At 34.3% G+C, this 19,581-nt stretch overlaps 1 protein-coding gene across 1 annotated transcript; it reads right to left on the minus strand.

The window, feature by feature from the left end:
- Positions 1-8,755: 8,755 nt before the first annotated feature.
- Positions 8,756-9,947, minus strand: LOC133818947 (transcription factor IBH1-like). The gene has a single exon (XM_062252072.1). It carries the CDS (start codon positions 9,573-9,575, stop codon positions 9,006-9,008), a length of 570 nt encoding a protein of 189 aa, XP_062108056.1. The 5' UTR covers positions 9,576-9,947; the 3' UTR covers positions 8,756-9,005.
- Between the last annotated feature and the right edge of the window lie 9,634 nt (positions 9,948-19,581).

Consider the following 19,581-nt stretch of genomic DNA (forward strand, 5'->3'; position numbering starts at 1 on the left):
TAGGGCCAACCACCAGCACCGCACCACCGTCCTAAACAAAGCGGACTCGACCACACACCCACCGACACACCACCACCATCCCAGACTAGCCGGTGTAGACCAGTCGCAGCCCAGCCGAGTCGAGTCAGGGAGAGGGCCACCCACGAGCAATGAGCCACGACGACGAGCCACAGAGACGAGTCAGAAGCACCTGCTGGAGATGCAAGGCTGGAGAAGAAGAATGAAACAAGGGAAAGGAGGACGACACTAACTTTGAGAGGGACTGGGGTTCTCCAAACGACACCTCCCGACCAGAGCCACACCCAGCACCAAGAAAAGGACGACAAGCCCTGGTCGACGACATAGGGCTTTTTTGTTGGGGTTTTATGTCCTAATTAAAACCCAAATTCTTTGTAATCTCATTTTATTATCAATAAAAGAATAGAAATTATTTTTTTACTTGGTCAATCACTTTGCTCACATGTTTTATTTTCATGATTATTTGTTTAATATAAACTTCTATTAAATCCCGAGCATATAGTTAATCTTATTTATAGTGACGTAATCACAGTGGAATATAAATATGATTATATGTTCAAAATAAGTTAGTCCTAAGATTAGTCAGTGCACCGGATTTACACTGACTTGCCAGTCTACGATTTGATCTACTTACACATTACAGTGTTATGTTCTTTCCAGAACATTAGCAAAGTAGATAAGATCGGATGTATATGTTACATGGGACAGGACCAATATTGACAATTGATAAGATAAGTAAACATGCCGTTATTATCTATTCTAGTCATATCATATAGTTGACCATAGGTCAATTCAGTCTCAATTCTGAGTGGTTAGTATTCTAACTGATTGTATAATTTGAGTTCTTTGACTTGTTCGTTACCAGCTTACCCTACGGACTAGCCCATACTTACATCTTGGGAACTCGGTAGTATAATTGAGTGGGAGTGTTAATCATAGATATGAACATCTATAGCTTCTGATGAAGAAGTGAAACGATGGTTTCCTTTTAGTTTGGTTCAAGGTGATAAATGATAGAGATCTCATTTCAGTAATTAAATCAGTTTACTGAAATATCATTTACAAGGAACTAAGTGTTTTAAGGATAAAATACAATGAGGGGTAAAACAGTATTTTAGTCCTATCTCATTGTAGACCGTCTATAGAGGATTGAGTGACAATTATGGTTGTAACAATGGATAATTAATAGCGTATCTATATTTGTTATAGAGCGTTCTATGAATTCAAGAGTGCAATTCCAAGTCTATAGTGGAGTCACGGGGAATTAATAAGTTAGTAAATTTATTTGTTAGATTTATGATAACTTATTGGAGCTTGATTTCATAGGCCCATGGTCCCCATTGTACCTTGGATAAAATCATCTAGATAGTCTCAATTAATTGATTTAATTATCAATTACAATTATCAAAGTTGACCAGGTCAATTTTGGATAGTTTCGCAGAGTTGTGTAATTTTGAGAAGAAAAGAGAATTTATGGCAGATTTATTAATTAAGATAAATTGGTATCGAAATTAATAAATAAATTTAAATCAAGGTTCAAATCATAAATAATTAATTTGATAAATGATTTAAATAATTATTTAATTAATTAAATCAAAAGAAAATAGTACATGCATTGATTTTAAGTCCAACGGGCTTATAATCAAATGAGAAATTTCACGGGGCTATTGCCCATGATAATTTCGACCTAGGGCTTCAAAATGGCTATTATTTTATTGATTTTTTAATTAAATTAAATGGCCTAATTGAGTCTATAAAAGGAGTGCTTAGAGAGAAGTCAAAACAGAAGTTTGAAAAGTCACAAGTCAGATTTTCTGATAGTTTTATATTCTCTCTAAACACAAGTCATTTTCTAAGCCACTTTGTTATTTTCTCTTCTTCTCTCTATATCTATCTCATGTGTTGAGAATTGCCCACACTAGTCTAGGTGGTTCTAAGGATACATTGGAAGATTGTGAAGAAAATAGAAGATCGGTTCAGTTTCTTGATAATACTCTGCGACAGAAAGGATACAAGATTTATAGAAACTGAAGGAATGACTCTTAATTCCGCTGCGTATACTGTAAGTATTATATTATTTGTTTCTCTTTGAATTCAATTTTAGAAACATGTTTTAGGCTATCTTGTATTAATTTGTTTAATATTAGATATACATGAAAATAAATAAAGATCCTGTATAAGCTAATCCAACATTTTTTCCCTATTTTTTTCTTTCCTAACTTGTACTGTTTTCTTTGTTTTGAAATCTTATTATTTATTAGGTCAACTATGTATCTCATGTCTATTAGGAAAAGAGATTGAGATGAATAAAATAGATTCTCATTACTAGAACATTATGTACAAAGGGTATATATAGAGCTGATGGAACAGCAGAAACAAATAATGTAACGAAAATAATAACTACTGTAACTAAGAGAGTAATAATAACTAAGAAAGTAGTTAGCTCTTAACACCCTCCCCACCCCCCCCCCCCCCCCCCCTCAATCTTAGTGGTGAAAGATTCTTAACTCTAAGTTTGTCCCTTAAGTACAAAAATCTGGTGTTAGAAAGAAGCTTCGTGAGAATATCTGTTGTTTGATCATGAGCTGGGACATGTTTGACAATAATCTGGTGGCGTTGGACCTTTTCTCAGACAAAATACAAATCGAGCTCTATATGTTTGGTGCGAGCGTGCAAGACTGGATTGGCAGACATCAATACAGTACTCAAATTGTCACACCACAAAGTAGGAGTAAGGGTCAAAGTGACCTGTAGTTCAGTAAGAAGCGTTTGTATCCATGTTACTTCTGCAGTCAAAGAAGCCAAACTCCTATACTTAGCCTCAATACTAGAGCGGGAAACAGTAGCTTGTTTCTTGGAAGACCAAGATACCAAATTAGAACCAAGATACACACATAACCCAGTAGTTGAGCGCCTGTCATCTGGGTTCGAAGCCCAATCAGCATCACTAAAGCCAACTAAATGAAGAGTTTCAGGTCTCCTGAGATGAAGACCAAAGTCCAAAGTATGCTTCAAATACCGTAGAATCCTCTTGACTGTTTTCCAATGAGACTCCAAGGGAGTATGCATGAATTGAAAGACTTTATGGATAACATAAGAGATTTCAGGTCTAGTAATAGTGGCATATTGTAATGCACCAACCAAGCTACGATACAATTTTGGATCTAAAATGGGATCACTGCTTGAGGCCGAGAGCTTCTCACCAGCAACCATTGGGGTTGGTAAACCATTAGCAAATTGCATCTTTGATTTGCATAAGAGATCAGTAATATACTTAGTTTGTGAGAGATGCAAACCTTGAGAAGTGGTTGTAACTTGAATACCCAAGAAATAATGAAGTTCGCCAAGGTCCTTGAGAGCAAAGGTAGAGTGCAAGAGAGAAATCAAGTGTTGAACTTCAGATTGAGAACTTCCTGTTATCAAGATATCCTCAACATAGACAAGAACAAAAATAGTGTAAGAGGAAGTAATCTTTATAAACAAAGATTGATCAGCCCGTGAACTTTGAAAGTGTAAGGACAGTAAGGTGGCTCTCAAATGTTCAAACCAAGCTCGAGGGGCCTGTTTCAAGCCATAAAGAGCTTTGTGCAGTTTGCAAACCAAGTGAGGAGACTCTTTAAGTTGAAAACCTGGTGGTTGGGACATATAAACCTCTTCTTGAAGCTGACCATTTAAGAAAGCATTATTAATGTCAAGTTGTCTAATAGATCAGCCATACTAAAGAGCTATAGTCAATATAATCCGAATGGTAGTGGGTTTAACAACAAGACTAAAAGTCTCAGTAAAATTGAACCCGTATTGTTGGTTGAACCCCTTAGCAACCAACACCATCAGGATTTTCTTTCAACTTGAACACCCATTTACACCCAATAGGTCTTCTATTCGAAGGGAGCTCAACCAAGGTCCAAGTACCATTGCGATGCAAAGCTTGTATCTCCTCATCCATAGCCAATTTCCATAATGGATTGTTAAGAGCATCACTAAGATTTAACAACTCCTTAGAGGTGATATACACCTTCGGCTTGTACACACCAACTTTGGATCTAGTAACCATTTTGTGAGTGTTAAAGTGGTCTGTAATAGATGTTAATGATGGTGTGGTTGGCAATACAGAGGAAGGAACCAAAGGACTAGAGGAAGAAGGAATGGAAGGGTCAAGAATAGGAGGAGAAGTGACAGCAGAAGTGAGGTTTGGAGGATCTGTTTGAGATGGTAAGTCAGAGGATGTTGACACAGGTGTAATGGAAGAGGTAGAAGGAGAAGGAGATGAGGAGTGAGGGGGAGAAATAGTGGTAGAAACATGAGGAGAAGAGATGGGAAGGGTTGTACAAATTTTAGAAGACAAAGGAATTGAAACAGATGGTGTTTTAGGAGGCACAACACGTGGTGGAGAAGAAGTGGAGTGGAAAGAAGAATAAGGAAAATTATATTCATTGAATATAACATCTCTTGAGATGTATATTTGGCCATTAGAGGAAAGACACTTATAGCCTTTATGTTTAAAACTATAGCCAAGAAAAGTGCATTCTATGGACCTATATTGAAGCTTATGAGCATTGAAAGGTCTAATGTTGGGGTAACAAGCACATCCAAAAAAATTTAGCTTTGTGTAATCAGGATTTTTATGATAAAGACGAGTAAGAGGAGTTGTGTTAAGGATCATAGGGGAAGGAAGTCTATTGACAAGATAAGTAGATGTGTGGATAGCCTCATCCCAAAATTTTAGGAGCAAAGATGCATTAGCAAGAACAGTGAGGGCTGTTTCAACAAGATGTCTATGCTTTTTCTCAGCAAGACCGTTTTGTTCATGAGTGAAGGGACATGAAACTCTATGACTAATGCCATGATCAAGAAGGTACTGAGTAAATGCTTGGTACTCACCTCGCCAATCGGTTTGAATAGCTTTTATTGAATGGCCTACTTCATTTTCAACCTGAGTTTTAAAGTTTATGAATGTATGAAGAGCTTCAGACTTAGATTTGAGAAGATACACCCAAGTTTATCTAGAAAAGTGATCAACAAAATGAATGTAGTATCGATAACCACTAGATGAAAGAACAGGAGCTGGACCCCAAAGGCCCGAATGAATCAAATCTAATGGATTATAATATTCAGATTGAGAATTAGGAAAAGGAAACTTATGAATCTTGCCTTGACAACAAGCTGAACAGAAATCAAAATTTGTTTTATTGATATGAGGAAGATTACAATCAGCTAAAATTTGTTTTACAACTTTGGCATATGGGTGCCCCAATCGATTGTGCCAAAGCAAAAAATTAGAAGTAAGAGTAGCTGACTTATTGAAAACAGAAACATGAGAAACAAAATTAGTTGCTGCAGAGTTGGAGTTGAATGAATCATGCATCGAAGTGATGTTGACAGAGGAGGAAATAGAATTTGGATGAAGGAGACGAAATGTTGAGGAAGGAAAGGCATAGAGACCATTTTAAGAGTCCCTCGCATTAAGATTTTCTTGGTGACCTAATCCCTAACCAAGCAGAAATGAGAATGAAATTCACAGAAAACATTGTTATCACGAGTGAGTTGAGAAACACTGATAAGATTTTTGGTAATAGTCGGAACATGAAGTAACTGATTAAGAAAAATAAGTTTGGGTGAATGAGAGGACTGTATTGCAGACTTACCAAGATTAGAAATAGTGAGACCAACCCCATCACCAACATGTAATTGTTCAGATCCAAAATACTGACCTTTGCTCATGAGATTGTGCTCATTATTGGTGCAGTGATTCGTGGCTCCAGAATCCGGATACCAAGCAGGGTCATTAACCACATCAGCAGTAGCAACAAGGGCATTAGCAGCTGGAGTAGACTTATCAGCAGGCGCAGCACCAACACCAGGAAACTCGGGGTTAAAACGTTGATAGCATCTTGAAGCATAATGTCCCAGGCGAGAACAAAGTTGGCAAACATCCTGAGTACCACCAGGAGAAGGATGAGAGGAAAAATTCTGAGCATAAGGTCGAGGAGAACGAGTATCAAAATTACCACGCCCAACAGAAAAGGGATTCTAGTAATTTCCTCGAGCAGGTGGTGGGTGAGAAGAACGATTGTTACCATTTGGAGAAGAAAAGTTAGAATGACCACTTCTTTTCATTGCTGCATTCGCCTGAACAGGAATGAAAGCAAGAGGACTGGAATCAAGCTCCCTAGAATGCTTCTCGAGATGACTTTCTTGAGACAAAAGAAGAGATTCGATCTCAGCAACCAAGTAGGGAGATTGACGAGAGTTCACAGAAACGATGAAGGTTTCGTAGTCCGGTGGTAATCCATTGAAGATGGCAGCGATGTGATCTTTAGCAGAGGTCATATGTCCACCGGGGCTGGGCTGATCCACAAGAAGTTGAACCTTGAGAAGATACGCATTTAAAGCGAGAGAGCCTTTCTTGAGATTTTGTAACTGAGTGCGAAATTGATCAATCTTGGCAGAGGTCTGAGTTGTGAAGTTTCAAGAACGGACCAGACTTGAGCAGAAGTCGGAGAACTAACCACACAAGCAAGAATTCCTTCGAACAAGGAAGAAAGAAGCCAAGTATACAACAACTGATCATGTTGTTCCCAATCAGAATACAATGGATTTATCTTCTTTGCTTGACAATCTGCATTAGTAAGAAATTTTTCAGGCGGAGTGTAATCTGGATCGATGTAATCTTGAAGCTTATGACCACGAAAAGCTCCAAGAACTTGAGGACGCCATAGCAGAAAATTATCATTGTTGAGCTTCACCAAGAGATTGTGTGCGAAAATAGTTGGAGCAATGAAGGAGGCAATAGAAGCAAACGGATTCGCAGATGCCATGATTGAAAACAAAGAAACGAAGATCGAACAGAGGAATCAAGAAAGAGGAAAGCTTGAAAAGAAATGAGAGAAAACAATTGAGAGAGAATCACAGTGGTTCGATACCATATTATTAGGAAAAGAGATTGAGATGAATAAAATGGATTCTCGTTACTATAACATTCTGTACAAAGGGTATATATAGAGTTGATGCAACACAATAAACAAATAATGTAACAGAAATAATAAGTACTGTAACTAATTAAGAGAGTAATAACAGTGTACCAGCTAAACAGGTACAATTGAAGTAGTTAGCTCTTAACAATGTCAACAGAGAAATCGAGTTAGCTACTACGTAGTTATCTCTCAGCTCGTGATATGTTCATCTAAAATTAATATGCATATTCTTCCCTCGTTCTTTAACTTAAATAGTTAGCCTTCTTTTTTATATGTCGGTTCCATATATGTATTGTGCATGGTGTCAACTGTCAAACTAATAATAACGACATTCTTACGATCTTTTTATGAAAATTTCACATAAAACCCGTCCCATATACTCTATTAATTTGTTCCTATATAAATAATAAAAATAAGGAAGAACCGGTATACTTCAAAATAAAAAAACTGGTTATGAAAGTAATATTAAAGGAAAAGAAACATTAAATTATTTGTAACAAAAATCCGCCCCAAACCCCCTAATTTTAAATATATATATATATAAGGATGTTTAAGAGGGATCATACCAAACGACGATCTCTTTGCATAACACCATCCCAAATTCTTAACTCGTTAAAACTGGGACTTTAACAATAAATATCATTTGTGTATATATGTGTGTTATGGGATCAAATAAGTTTTCTGACAACTTAAATAAAGATTCTATACAATCATTTACAAAAAGAGGCAGCTTATACACGAGCACAATCATATATATGAATTTCTGAAATCCCAATATATATATGTTCGAATCTATAGAATTCTCTATACTTGAGTGGTACTACTTACACATGCAGCAACATAAAATGAAATTTAGTTTCTCTAGCTATCATCACTATATATAGCTTTGACAAAATGAGTCAAATTCATCAGGGATTGGAATATCAAAGAGCACTATATATAATTTTTTTAATGTATATGGAATAGCCATGCAAGGTTTCATGCACATGTTTTCTTTTTTTGATGAATTAATCTCTTTAATGAAAGGGGCACCAAACAGTACATAGATATCGCAGAATAAATAATTGAATGAATGAGAATTTTTCGGGTGTCCTATATACGTATCCACAAGTACAAAAACATATATATAATTTTTACTTGGAAAGGAAAATAGAATCTCATACATAATCTCCTTAATTGCATCATAAAAACAGTGTTTTATTTAAACCGCAGAATGAGAGATTAATGTATGAATGCAACTACACCACTTTAACCGTCTCTTATATAAATAAATATATAATTATCGCTAGTCGCTACTGTGTATATCACTGTAGTGATCAAATAACAGAAGCATGCGAAAAATATAATTTAGGCTTTATTTGGCCATTTTTACTAATAATAACACACAAAGATAGATCATAGATAGATAGACAGAGAGGTGAAAGTTCTAAAATCAAGAATCTTATTAACTGAGAATACAATATTTTAGTTGCTCCGGTAGACAAACATGCCAAATAAAGCCTTAAATGTTAGCTAGCATACAAATAAAGCCTTAAATGTTAGCTAGCATACAAATAAAGAAAATTGAGAATTACATAAATGTACGAGAGAATTAAAGGGTGTCTAGTAATGCATTTCTATACATATATAAACAAGCCATACTTTTTATATATATATATATCAACAATCAATAAAAACCAATATATTATTTCTCCCTCAAAAGAAAGAAAACAAAATAAAAACACCCATTTAGTTTCTTCTTGAAAAAGAAAAAAGAAATAAAAGACATTAATCGATCGTTGCAGCCTAGAATATATAGATCAAATTGCCCCTTTAAGAGGGCGGACATAATAATTAGTAACCAAATACTGTATATTCAGTAAAAAAAAGTATATAAGCTCTCTTTCTCTCCCTATAAATATCATGATGAAAGTGTTAACTATTTTTCCAATTTCATAAATAAACATATCTTTAAATTAATATATGTCGTATATAAAAATATATTTATTTATATATACTCTCTCACATACATACTCATTTTGATGATAAGTGATCAGCAATATCCTGCATAACCTTCACCTGCGTAGCAAGAGACATAATAAAATGAGCAGTTTCATCGAACAAACTGCATATATCCATGGCTTTCCCACCAGGCACAAGTCCTCGAAGCCTATCAGTATGACTTAATACGTCATCTTCATCGTCGTAATCAACAACCCTTTTCTTCTTCAACTTTTTCTTCTTCTTCTTTTTCAAGACCAAGCAGGTAAGACTTTTCGATCTGTTCATTTTCATCAAAACGCGTCGTCGTTTTGCCCTCCTTCGAAGTTTGAAGATGAGAGCTCTGGCCCAAGCCCTCCTCGGCCCCACTGCATGCGCCATCGAAGAATACGCTGCCACCTTTATCCTCTCGCTTCTTTCCACTGCAGACGAGACATTATTGTTATCAGTATTAGAAGAAGAAGAAGAAACATGCCCACGCCTTTTCATTTCCATGAGAGATCGGATAAATCTCAAGGCAAACTTGGTTCTAGTACTACTTTTACGACGAGAGTCGTTGTCGTTTAACGCGACTATTGAACCCAGTTTTGGACAAGTTTTCATGATGGTGGTCAGAAGGTTTATTATGATCCAAAAAGATGAGAGAAGAAAAAGGAAAACAGTGAAATTTATTGTAGGGTTCGGGATGTTAAGGGTTATATTTATAGTAATAGGACAAGTGAGAATAAACGTTTTTGCATGGAGAGAAACGACGAGAGAATGCGCGAAATGGATATAATTGATGAGTTTATTGGGATTTTCTCCCTTCTGACACCAAAAAGGGTACTCTCTCTATCTAAATTCCTATTGCTTATTTTAAAGGACAAGAAAAAAAACCAGAAAACTATATTGAGTTCTTATGGGAAAAGTATAACCATAATGAGAGAGAGAAAGAGAGAGAAAGATTTGGGAATTGGGAAAGAAAGAGAATAAGAGTAAGGATATGAGGAAGATGGTGATGAGTGGGTGGGGGGTGATTGAGAATGGACGATTGAGATTAATTTTAGGGAATCAATTAAAGTTTTTATTTTTTGGGTAATATTTTCTATGTATCTGATAATACAATTAAACTTTTTTGTTTTGTTATTTCTTTATGATAAAGCTGAGGTAGCTACAAAATAATATTATACTAGATAAAAAATATATATGTCTACTTCAAAATGAAAGAGCGTGGGAATCACGCAATCATAAGCACACAAGGTCGGATAATGGAATAGAAGTCACTAGTCATTACAATTTAATTCCACACACACATACACCAAAGAGGTTGCTTTAAGCTAAGAAAGCAATGTTTAATTAACTTACACAAAAGTGTCTCAAAACGTGGGGCCCTCTATCTTAAAGGTCTCTTGGCCTATAAGAAATCAAGTGAGTAGCACGCGCCGCCAAAACAAGGACTGCCCCATACCATATTAATTAATATTATTTGTAATTGTGTGTGTTTTGTATTTAAGGGCTTTCATTATCAAAAGGAATAGAGGGTGGGAGAAGTGGGTTTTGGGACCCACAAATAGGGCCAACTACCACATGAGCGCACATGGTTCGGACACCAACTTGTCTGATGGAACCTCCATCTCTTTTTCTCTTTTCTAATCTTTGCTTATTTACTTTTCAAATTATGCTTTGTGTTTATGTTAGGTTTAATCTTTTTCTTTAATCCACCTATTATTGTTGGACGGCTAGCTACTTAGCTTGTACTAGAGCTAGGACTACTACTCATCCGACATACATATATGACTATATATTGTAATTTCTAGCCCCAATACCTTTGTTTTTTTTTTTTGGTTTGATACTTAATATTTGTTATTTTTAGATTAAATTTTAGTATTATAATATCAATCAAACCGACCATATTATTCTCAAGTTGAGAGAGACTTGCCTTAGAAAGGCGTAATAGATTCTTGAGTTAATTATTTTCAAGTTTAGTACTTTAATATAGGCTTCTTTCTTCAAATTTCCCTCGGCTCTTAACTTTTAAAATGAGAGTTTGAGCGATTAGCACTTGAACTTCTTTTTACTCTCAATTTTGAACAATTATGCTACAAATAAATCAAGATTAAGAAAATTAAATAAATAGAAGAATAAAACCAGGAGACATGCATAATGATTTTTATTTTATTTATAAAAAAAATCATAATTCGAGTTCCAAAGTATTTGACAATTTTAAAATAAAGGAGTGAGAAAAATAGATTATTCATTAAAAAAAAAATTGGTTAAATCGGTGGCCGTAAAAACAAAAAGGACCCCAACTTTTATTGTATCTATAATTAAGTACATTTTGCATAAGATTTATATTTATATATATATATATTAATTTATACATGCATTACATTTGGTATTTGACTCGACTTAAGAGGCCACTAAACTGTAATTTAGTTTATTAGACCTTGAAAAAAGTCAGAATAATCAACTAATGAATTATGCGTATATATATGTGTGAATTTGAACTTGAAAGAAAGGAATATTTGTAGTACATAATTAAGAATTCAAAGTCTAAATACAGAATATTCTAACAACGCCACAATTTTCATCTGATAGACCATTTCTTGAGAATATTATATATATTTATAGGGAATAATTACGGAATAGATAAAATTTGGTTTTTGCACGTAGATAGATATAAATTTCAATTTTTTATTATGATATTATAGTTATTTAGAATATCTGACAATATTTTAAGAAATTTCGAATAATTTATGGTGTTGAAAATAATGATCAAATAGTTTGTTGCACGCGTGCACTCAAAAATAGACATGCGTAAAAAATTTAACTGTTTGAACATTGTTTTCGGCACCGTAAATTATTCAGAATTTCTTAAAAATTTGTGAGATGTTTTAAATGACTACAATATACACTGTGATAGTTCAAAATTAGAATTTATAACTACCCACATGCTGAAACCAACTTTTGTCAACAATAGTGTTGACAAAAAAACTGTTAATACCATAGTCTTATAATTTTTGTAGCAGCCATATTTTACCCAAAACAATATTTAGATCAAATAGTTTGTTGTACGCGTGCACTCAAAAATAGACATGCGTAAATTGTTTGAATATTGTTTTCGGCACCGTAAATTATTCAGAATTTCTTAAAAATTTGTGAGATGTTTTAAATGACTACAATATACACTGTGATAGTTCAACACTACAACAGAAAGGAGTATTAGAGGCGGAGGCTTCTGCCGGTAATACATATTACCGGCGGGGGTCCGCCGGTAATACTCGGTCGGTGATTAAGGGTATTACCGGCGGACTGACATTCCGTTGGTATTCTATTAATATCGGTGGATTAATAGGAGCGGGACTCCGCCGGTATAAAAGATTTGACTTATTTAATACCAACAGTCCCGCCCTTAGTAATCTGCCACTAATAAATAAACATAATTTAAGGAACAAAAAAATAAAATAATAAAACCATTAAAATAGGAAACAGCTTATAAAAACACAAACAAAATTGAAAAAATATGAAATCCATAAAAAAATCCCATTAAAATAATTTATTAAACAACACAATAAACTTAAGAACATCATAAATTTGAAATATGTGAAATCTGAAACATATACAATAAAAAAAATTCATAAAACAACATAACAAACTTAAGAACATCAAAAATCTGAAAACTGTTATGAAATTCATGCCGTGTTCAAACCCCATCAGTGGCCAAACTCTTTGCCATGGTCAAACCCACGAACCTCACAGCCCCACTATGAACCACCACCACCTAAATATTAGAAAAACCAGTTAGAGAGAGATAGGTAGAGTGTGTGTGAAAGAGAGATATAAAGAGAGACTTACCATGTGTATCGCCATCACACACCTCGACCCCAACCATGGGCCAATGCACACCCAAAGGCCCTTAGCTTCGTGGACACCAAAGGCCACCACATTGGCTCCAGAGGGTGCCGCCACCAGCAAGACACAAAGAGTGACAAAGAGAGCGAGAACGAAAGAGAGTACAAGTGAGAGTCAGAGAGAGAGAGGGAGGTCTCAGACAGAGGGGCGGTGGTGGTGCTCGGACAAATCGGAGGACTGAGAGAAGAGTGCGTCTGAGAGAGGGAGAGAAGAGAAATGAGAGGGGCGGACGAAACGATGTGCAAATTTTTTAATATGTAAGATTATTAGAGGCGGGGACCCGCCGCTATTAATATTATCCCGCCGGTAATAAACTATTAGCGACGGGACCCGCCGCTATTAATATATCTTGCCGGTAATAGTCTTATTATCGACGGATATTTACCCACCGCTATTAATATAATCCCGCCGGTAATAGTCTTATTACCGACGGATATTTACCCGCCGCTAATAGTATTAGCGGCATATACTCCGCCTCTACTATGGGAAAATACCTGCCGCTAATAATTTTGAAACTTAATACCCTTTCGTTTCCCGGGCATTGTATTAGCAGCGGACTACCCGCCACTAATAATTGGTAAGTCCGCCACTAATAAAAAAAATCATTTTTTTTATTAATTTCTACATTATTAGCGGCGGACCCAGTCGTCCACCGCTAATAACCCGTATATTACCGGCGGACTAGGTCCGCCTCTAATTGTTCCGCCTCTAATTTTAGACTTTCTTGTAGTGCAAAATTAGAATTTATAACTATCCACATGTTGAAACAAACTTTTGTCAACAACGGTGTTGACAAAAAAACTATCAATACCATAGTCTTATAATTTTTGTAGCAGCCATATTTTACCCAACACAATTTACACATACAATAATTAAATTATTTGGATCCACATGCCAAAACTAACTTTTGTTAACACCGCAGTCTTATTATTTTTGTAGACTTTGTATTTTACCTAACCCAATTAACATAGACAATAATAAAATTATTTAGATCCACATGCCGAAACCAACTTTTGTCAACACCATAGTTTTATAATTTTTGTAGCCAGTGTATTTACCCAACCCAATTAACATAGACAATAATTAAATTATTTAGATCCATCGAAGTAGATTAAATAACAGATATACAAACACACACTTTTTATATATACTAGGTATAAGCAACGTATAATGCACATTTATTTTGTTTTATTTAGAAAATATATTAATTTATTTTTACTATGTGTTGACCGCGTTTTTTGCCAACGACGTGAGAACGTTAAAAACGATAAACCTTCAAGAGAATTCAAACGACACAGACGGTTTAATAAAGAAAGTAAATAAAACACACGATTTTATAGTGGTTCAGCCCCAATATGTTGGTAATAGCCTAATCCACTTAGAGATTTGATTATTTTATCTACACTCAAGATCAGATGAACCAGTGTCAACTGAGTTTCTTCAGTGTAAATTCTCATAATACAAAAGAGTTCTCTCTCAAGAAAACACACTTTCTCTCTCTAGAAAACTCAGATCAATACTTCAAATTACCAAAAGTCCTTTTTTGATCCCATAAGCCGTGTATTTATAGGCTTAGGGTCATACATTGATATCCCTTAGGATCGGGATATTTTATTATTCGTATTATATTTAAATTACAAGAAATATTTAAAATGCAACAAAATCCCCAATTTGTGTGAAGAATGAGAGATTCCCGCTTATGCCCAGACCGATTCTTCGTGAAGCCGTTTTTGGGAATTTGACGTAGTCTGCTCTTATCTAGTTGATGAATATCACCTTCGGGTCGGCCATAGTGATCTTGTCTAGCATGCCATTTCTCTATTTGGACAGTCATGCACTTGCTGGACATATGCATAAGGACCAGACTTTGTCTTTCCTCGGACCTGCATCCGACAACCCCTTTTGTCTCTCCTCGGTCATGTGTCCAACCACCTCTTTTGTCTCTCCTCGGACATTAGTCCGACCACATCTTCTCGGACATAAGTCTGACGACATCTTCTCGGACATGCGTCCGACCGGACACACTCAACAACATGGTCCGCTCGGACCAACCCATGCCTCACCACGGATACAAGGCATTCACCCTCTTGATCCTTCTCCTCGAGCTAATGTCCGACCACACTTGGATTGCTCCTCGGACCAATGTCCGACCGGACACTTGGACTGGTCCTCGGATGCACTTGGCTCGGACATGCCAGTGCTAGGCAGCAAAGTCACTCCTGGTTGGATGTAACTTACCCGGTTGGTCATGACACCTCTCAAGCAGTCAAAACTCTTCATTGATGTAAGCCAGATCACCCAACCATTCCATGCCACTTGTCATTTCTATTGCCACATCATCATTTTCAAATTTTGGGGATAACACTATGTTTCTTTCATTGTCATATAAATTTTAAATAAATAATGTATATTATAAAAAATGACATAAACATATTAGAAAAAATTAAACCAAATTAGATACACATTTTTTATGTATAAAGATATGGTGCATTCTAGTTTTAAAATTAAATATTTTTTTTCTAATTTTCTTTTAGAAAAAAAATCTAGGAATTTCAATATAATATAATATTAAAATATTCTAAATTAAAACTATGAATATTTATAAAATTTATTTGATCAAATTTTAATTATTTAATATAAAAATTTTTAAAGCCAACAAAAAATTATATATAAATATATATTATTTAATTAATGGTTAGAGCAATTAAGATAAGTAATTTCTCATTTAAAAAACTAAATGGCAAAATAAAAATATGTATGTTTATGTCTTACTTACTTCACTATTACATATATGTTTGGATGATCAAAATATTTTAAATAACAAACTAAATAATAAAGAAAATAATAAAAAAAAAGTGTTAAATCTAACCGAAAACAACAATTTTCGTTAAACTCACATGTATAATATATATAAAGATATATCTCTTCTATATAAAAAGTGTGTAGATAACTGAATTTTTTTGTTTTAACGGTTTATTTTGTTAATTTTAACAGAATATTCAAAATATTCATCAATTACATTGATATAAATTCAAATATTATAAAATAGTATTATTATAATAATATTTTATATAACACTACATATATAATAATTATATTAATATAATTTCAAATTCACTAATTATAAAATATCATTATTATAATAATATATAATATAAGACTAGATATTTAATAATTATATTAATATAAATTTAAATGTTATAAAATATTATTATGATAATAATATATAATACTAATTTTTTACTAATTATATTAATATGAATTCGAAAGTTATAAAATATTATTATTATAATAATATTTAATACAAGACTAGATATTTAATACTTATATCAATATAAATTTAAAATGATATAAAATATCATTATCATAATAATATATATATACATAATCTTAATTTTCTTAAAAAAATTATCATTTATATTTAAAGAGGCTATCATATTATATATATATATTTAAAAAATCATAAATAGTGTTTTGGTTTAATTTCTCATTTAATATGTTAATGTTATTCTTTTATATATAATATTATTTATTTATTTGAAATTTATATAACAATGATACAAATTTAATAAAATATAATTAACAAATTCTATAAATAAAACTAAGCAAACGTCCATTGCGCGTTGCTTGTATCTAATACTTATATAAATGAGAGTTATAGGGAGGTGAGGTGACTTCCTAAAAATTATTTATATATGATATATCTATTTTCTTATAATTTGTAATTTTTCTAATTTTTTTTATTTAACAAAAGAATTATTAAATTTTTTAAAAATCTCTATAAATCTCTATATAGTCCCGTATGGTTTACAAACCATCGTGAGGTTATACTTTTAGGGTATATATAAAGTGTCATTCATTCATTTTGATTTGTAATATGTCCAAATATTAGTATTTTTTTTCTTATATAAGCGATTGATTTAACTCAATCTTGCTAAATAATTTTTTTAGTTATATTAATATTTAACATATTATTTATATTTATATATTAGGTGAGGTGGCTTCCTAGATTCATTTATATATGATTTACCTAATTTCTCATTATTTTTTATTTTTTCTAATTTTTTTACTTAACAAAAGAATTAATTATCTATATCTAAATATTAGAATTAATTATCATTTATATTTCTCATCAGAGATTTTTATCCCTGGAATTTGAATTTCAAATAATTTTGTTTACTCAATTATTTAATTATTCTTTTTAAATATGATTTAAATAAATAATTAAATGAAAATATCTAATCAGTTTTAATTTGGATTATATTTTAATTAAATAAATATTATTTAATTATATTAAAATATCATTATAAATTTGATATACATGATATTTAGAAAAATGCTTAATGATCAGACTCTCTCTCTAAAGTGATAGTTTTCTCTAAACCTGAAACTATTATAAACATTCTCTTTGTCAAAACTCTCTAGATCCCATGTGTTAAGTACATCTAGGGAGTCACATAAATCAACATTTTGAATCCTACATGCCGACACACGTCCTTGTGTTTTTGAGGATTGGTCTAGAAGATCAGGGTGTGAGATCTCAAAACACTGGATAGGAAGATCGTTGATTTATACAAAAAGACTCAAGGACACTTGATAGGCTACAAGAGTTAATCCCTGATCTATTTGTATGTGATTTAATATATATATGTGTGTGTGTATGATCCTGACTGATATTAATAATTATTAAAATGGGTCCATATATTCTGTTGTGTACCTTTGATTTGATCATTTACTAGCAATAATTATACTTTTAGTGTAACGACCCGAATTTATTGTTAAGGCTAAGTGCCTGGGTTACAATTCCGGGGAGGGCATAATGGGATATACATGTTGAATTAATTGAATAAATGCGTGACTACGTGGCATACATGATTTATATGATAATATGGATTTAAATGCATGTTTATGTGTATTAAATATGCATGTGGATGGATCCATTCTTGATAGTAAGGACATATCTGTAATATTGGCCCGTTTTGGGCATAAATGTGATTATATGCGTGTAAATGATTGAGACCATATTATTATGTGGATATATTTGCAATAGGCAGCTCGAGGCAATCATGGTGAGTGGAGTAGCGGAATAGTCACAACGGGGTATAATATCCGGCTTGGAGTGAGTCTAGGGGTATTTTGGGAAGTTTAATGTGTATTTGGGATTTATTAAGTAATGGATAATTATTTGGTGATTAGTTGGGCACGTCGAGATTAATTGAAAATTATAGGATCACTTAAGGATTAGTGGGAAATGCGGTAAAAGGACGGGATTGCCCTTAGAGGCAATAAGAGGCTAAGGATGAGTGTGAGAGCATTTAGGTCAATCTCTGGGCTTTTGTTAGACTTAGCTGTTAGAGAAACTACTAGAAACCCAATGAGATCATTCCCTTAACTTATTCAATTTCAGCCTCTGTTTCTCTCACTTAGTTTCCTCTCCTCCCTTGGGTGATTTAGGTTTTCTTGAGTTCATGAGGTGAAAGCTTGGGAAGTAAAGCTGAGGAATTGGAAGCTTATTGCGCTGGGAAGTGGTTCAGGATCAAATTAAGTTCAGAGCTAAGCTCCTAAACTTAAACTTGTTGTTGAATTCTGTTGTGAAATGAAGGTTATATGAGAGTTAAACTCTAAGTTTGATTTTGAGTGTTGGGAAGGAATATGGAGTTGTTTTTGAGTGGTTATGATGGTTGGGCTATAAGGATAAGGATTCTGGACTTAATTCTAAGTTTGGCTGATGGTTGAGATACGAATTTGGGGTTTAAGCTTGAGGAAAAACTCGGGAAAAAGGGTGATTTTCTCGGTTTGGGGGCTCGGACCGTGGCCTTGCTCTTCAGGCGTCGCGGGCCGTGTGCTTGAAGAGGCTGGAAGGCCTTTGTTTTGCCTAGGTGTGCCACGACCCTTGGGGTGCGGGTCGTGGCCTATGTCCTCCAGTAGGGAGGGCCTTGCCCTCTATCCAAGTAGCGAATCGCGGCCCTAAAGGGCATGTCGCAGCCCTAAAAGGAAAAATAGGGGAGGTTAAGGTTTTTAGCTCAGGAACTTAAACTCAGGCGCTCGGGATGAATTCTACTACCCGGTTAAGTAGGATTCGAGGTCACGGAGGCTAGTATTTGACTCCAAAGCTTTTTAATGGTTTAGGATCTTAATGGTTATCCACTATCGCATTGTGACTAGGTTATACTGCAAGGGCTCAAGGATTAGGGATCATGCTCGGGGCTGTCATACGCTTGCTGCTCGGGACCTGAGGTAAGAAAACTACACCTGAGTTGTGATTGGGGCTTAAACCCCCTTATATGAATATAAATATACTTGTATCTGGAATATATGGATGGGCATGCTTATATACGTTGTCATTGATTATGTGCTATGCATTTTGTAACGCCCCAACTCCAGGGACCGCTATAGTGCACGTTGCAAACAGTGCTAAACTCGTTAATCGAGTCATTTTGCCATAAACGTGTAACTAAGTATGATTAGTGGTTTAGGGATTAAAATTTTTGGTTAAGATATAACGTTTCATTAGAACGTCTACTATTTACATTGGGATCCCGAAAATATAATTTCAGAGTCTATTACAAGAAAATATTTACAACAGGCCGTTCTAAGCGGCAAAACAGGGTTTAGCCCTAGTTCCTCTTTCAAACCTCGCCCAAGTATTGGCCGAGCAGCTGCATATGTACACGTCAACACCTAAGCTCTCCAACTCAAGGATGGTCCAGCTTCCTTT

Source organism: Humulus lupulus, chromosome 2, assembly GCF_963169125.1.
Source record: "Humulus lupulus chromosome 2, drHumLupu1.1, whole genome shotgun sequence".
In the NCBI taxonomy this organism is placed as follows: domain Eukaryota; kingdom Viridiplantae; phylum Streptophyta; class Magnoliopsida; order Rosales; family Cannabaceae; genus Humulus; species Humulus lupulus.

Bases quoted from the DNA above. Each gene is read 5' to 3' on its own strand.
- LOC133818947 (XM_062252072.1), bottom strand. From the start codon at position 9,575: ATGAAAACTTGTCCAAAACTGGGTTCAATAGTCGCGTTAAACGACAAC.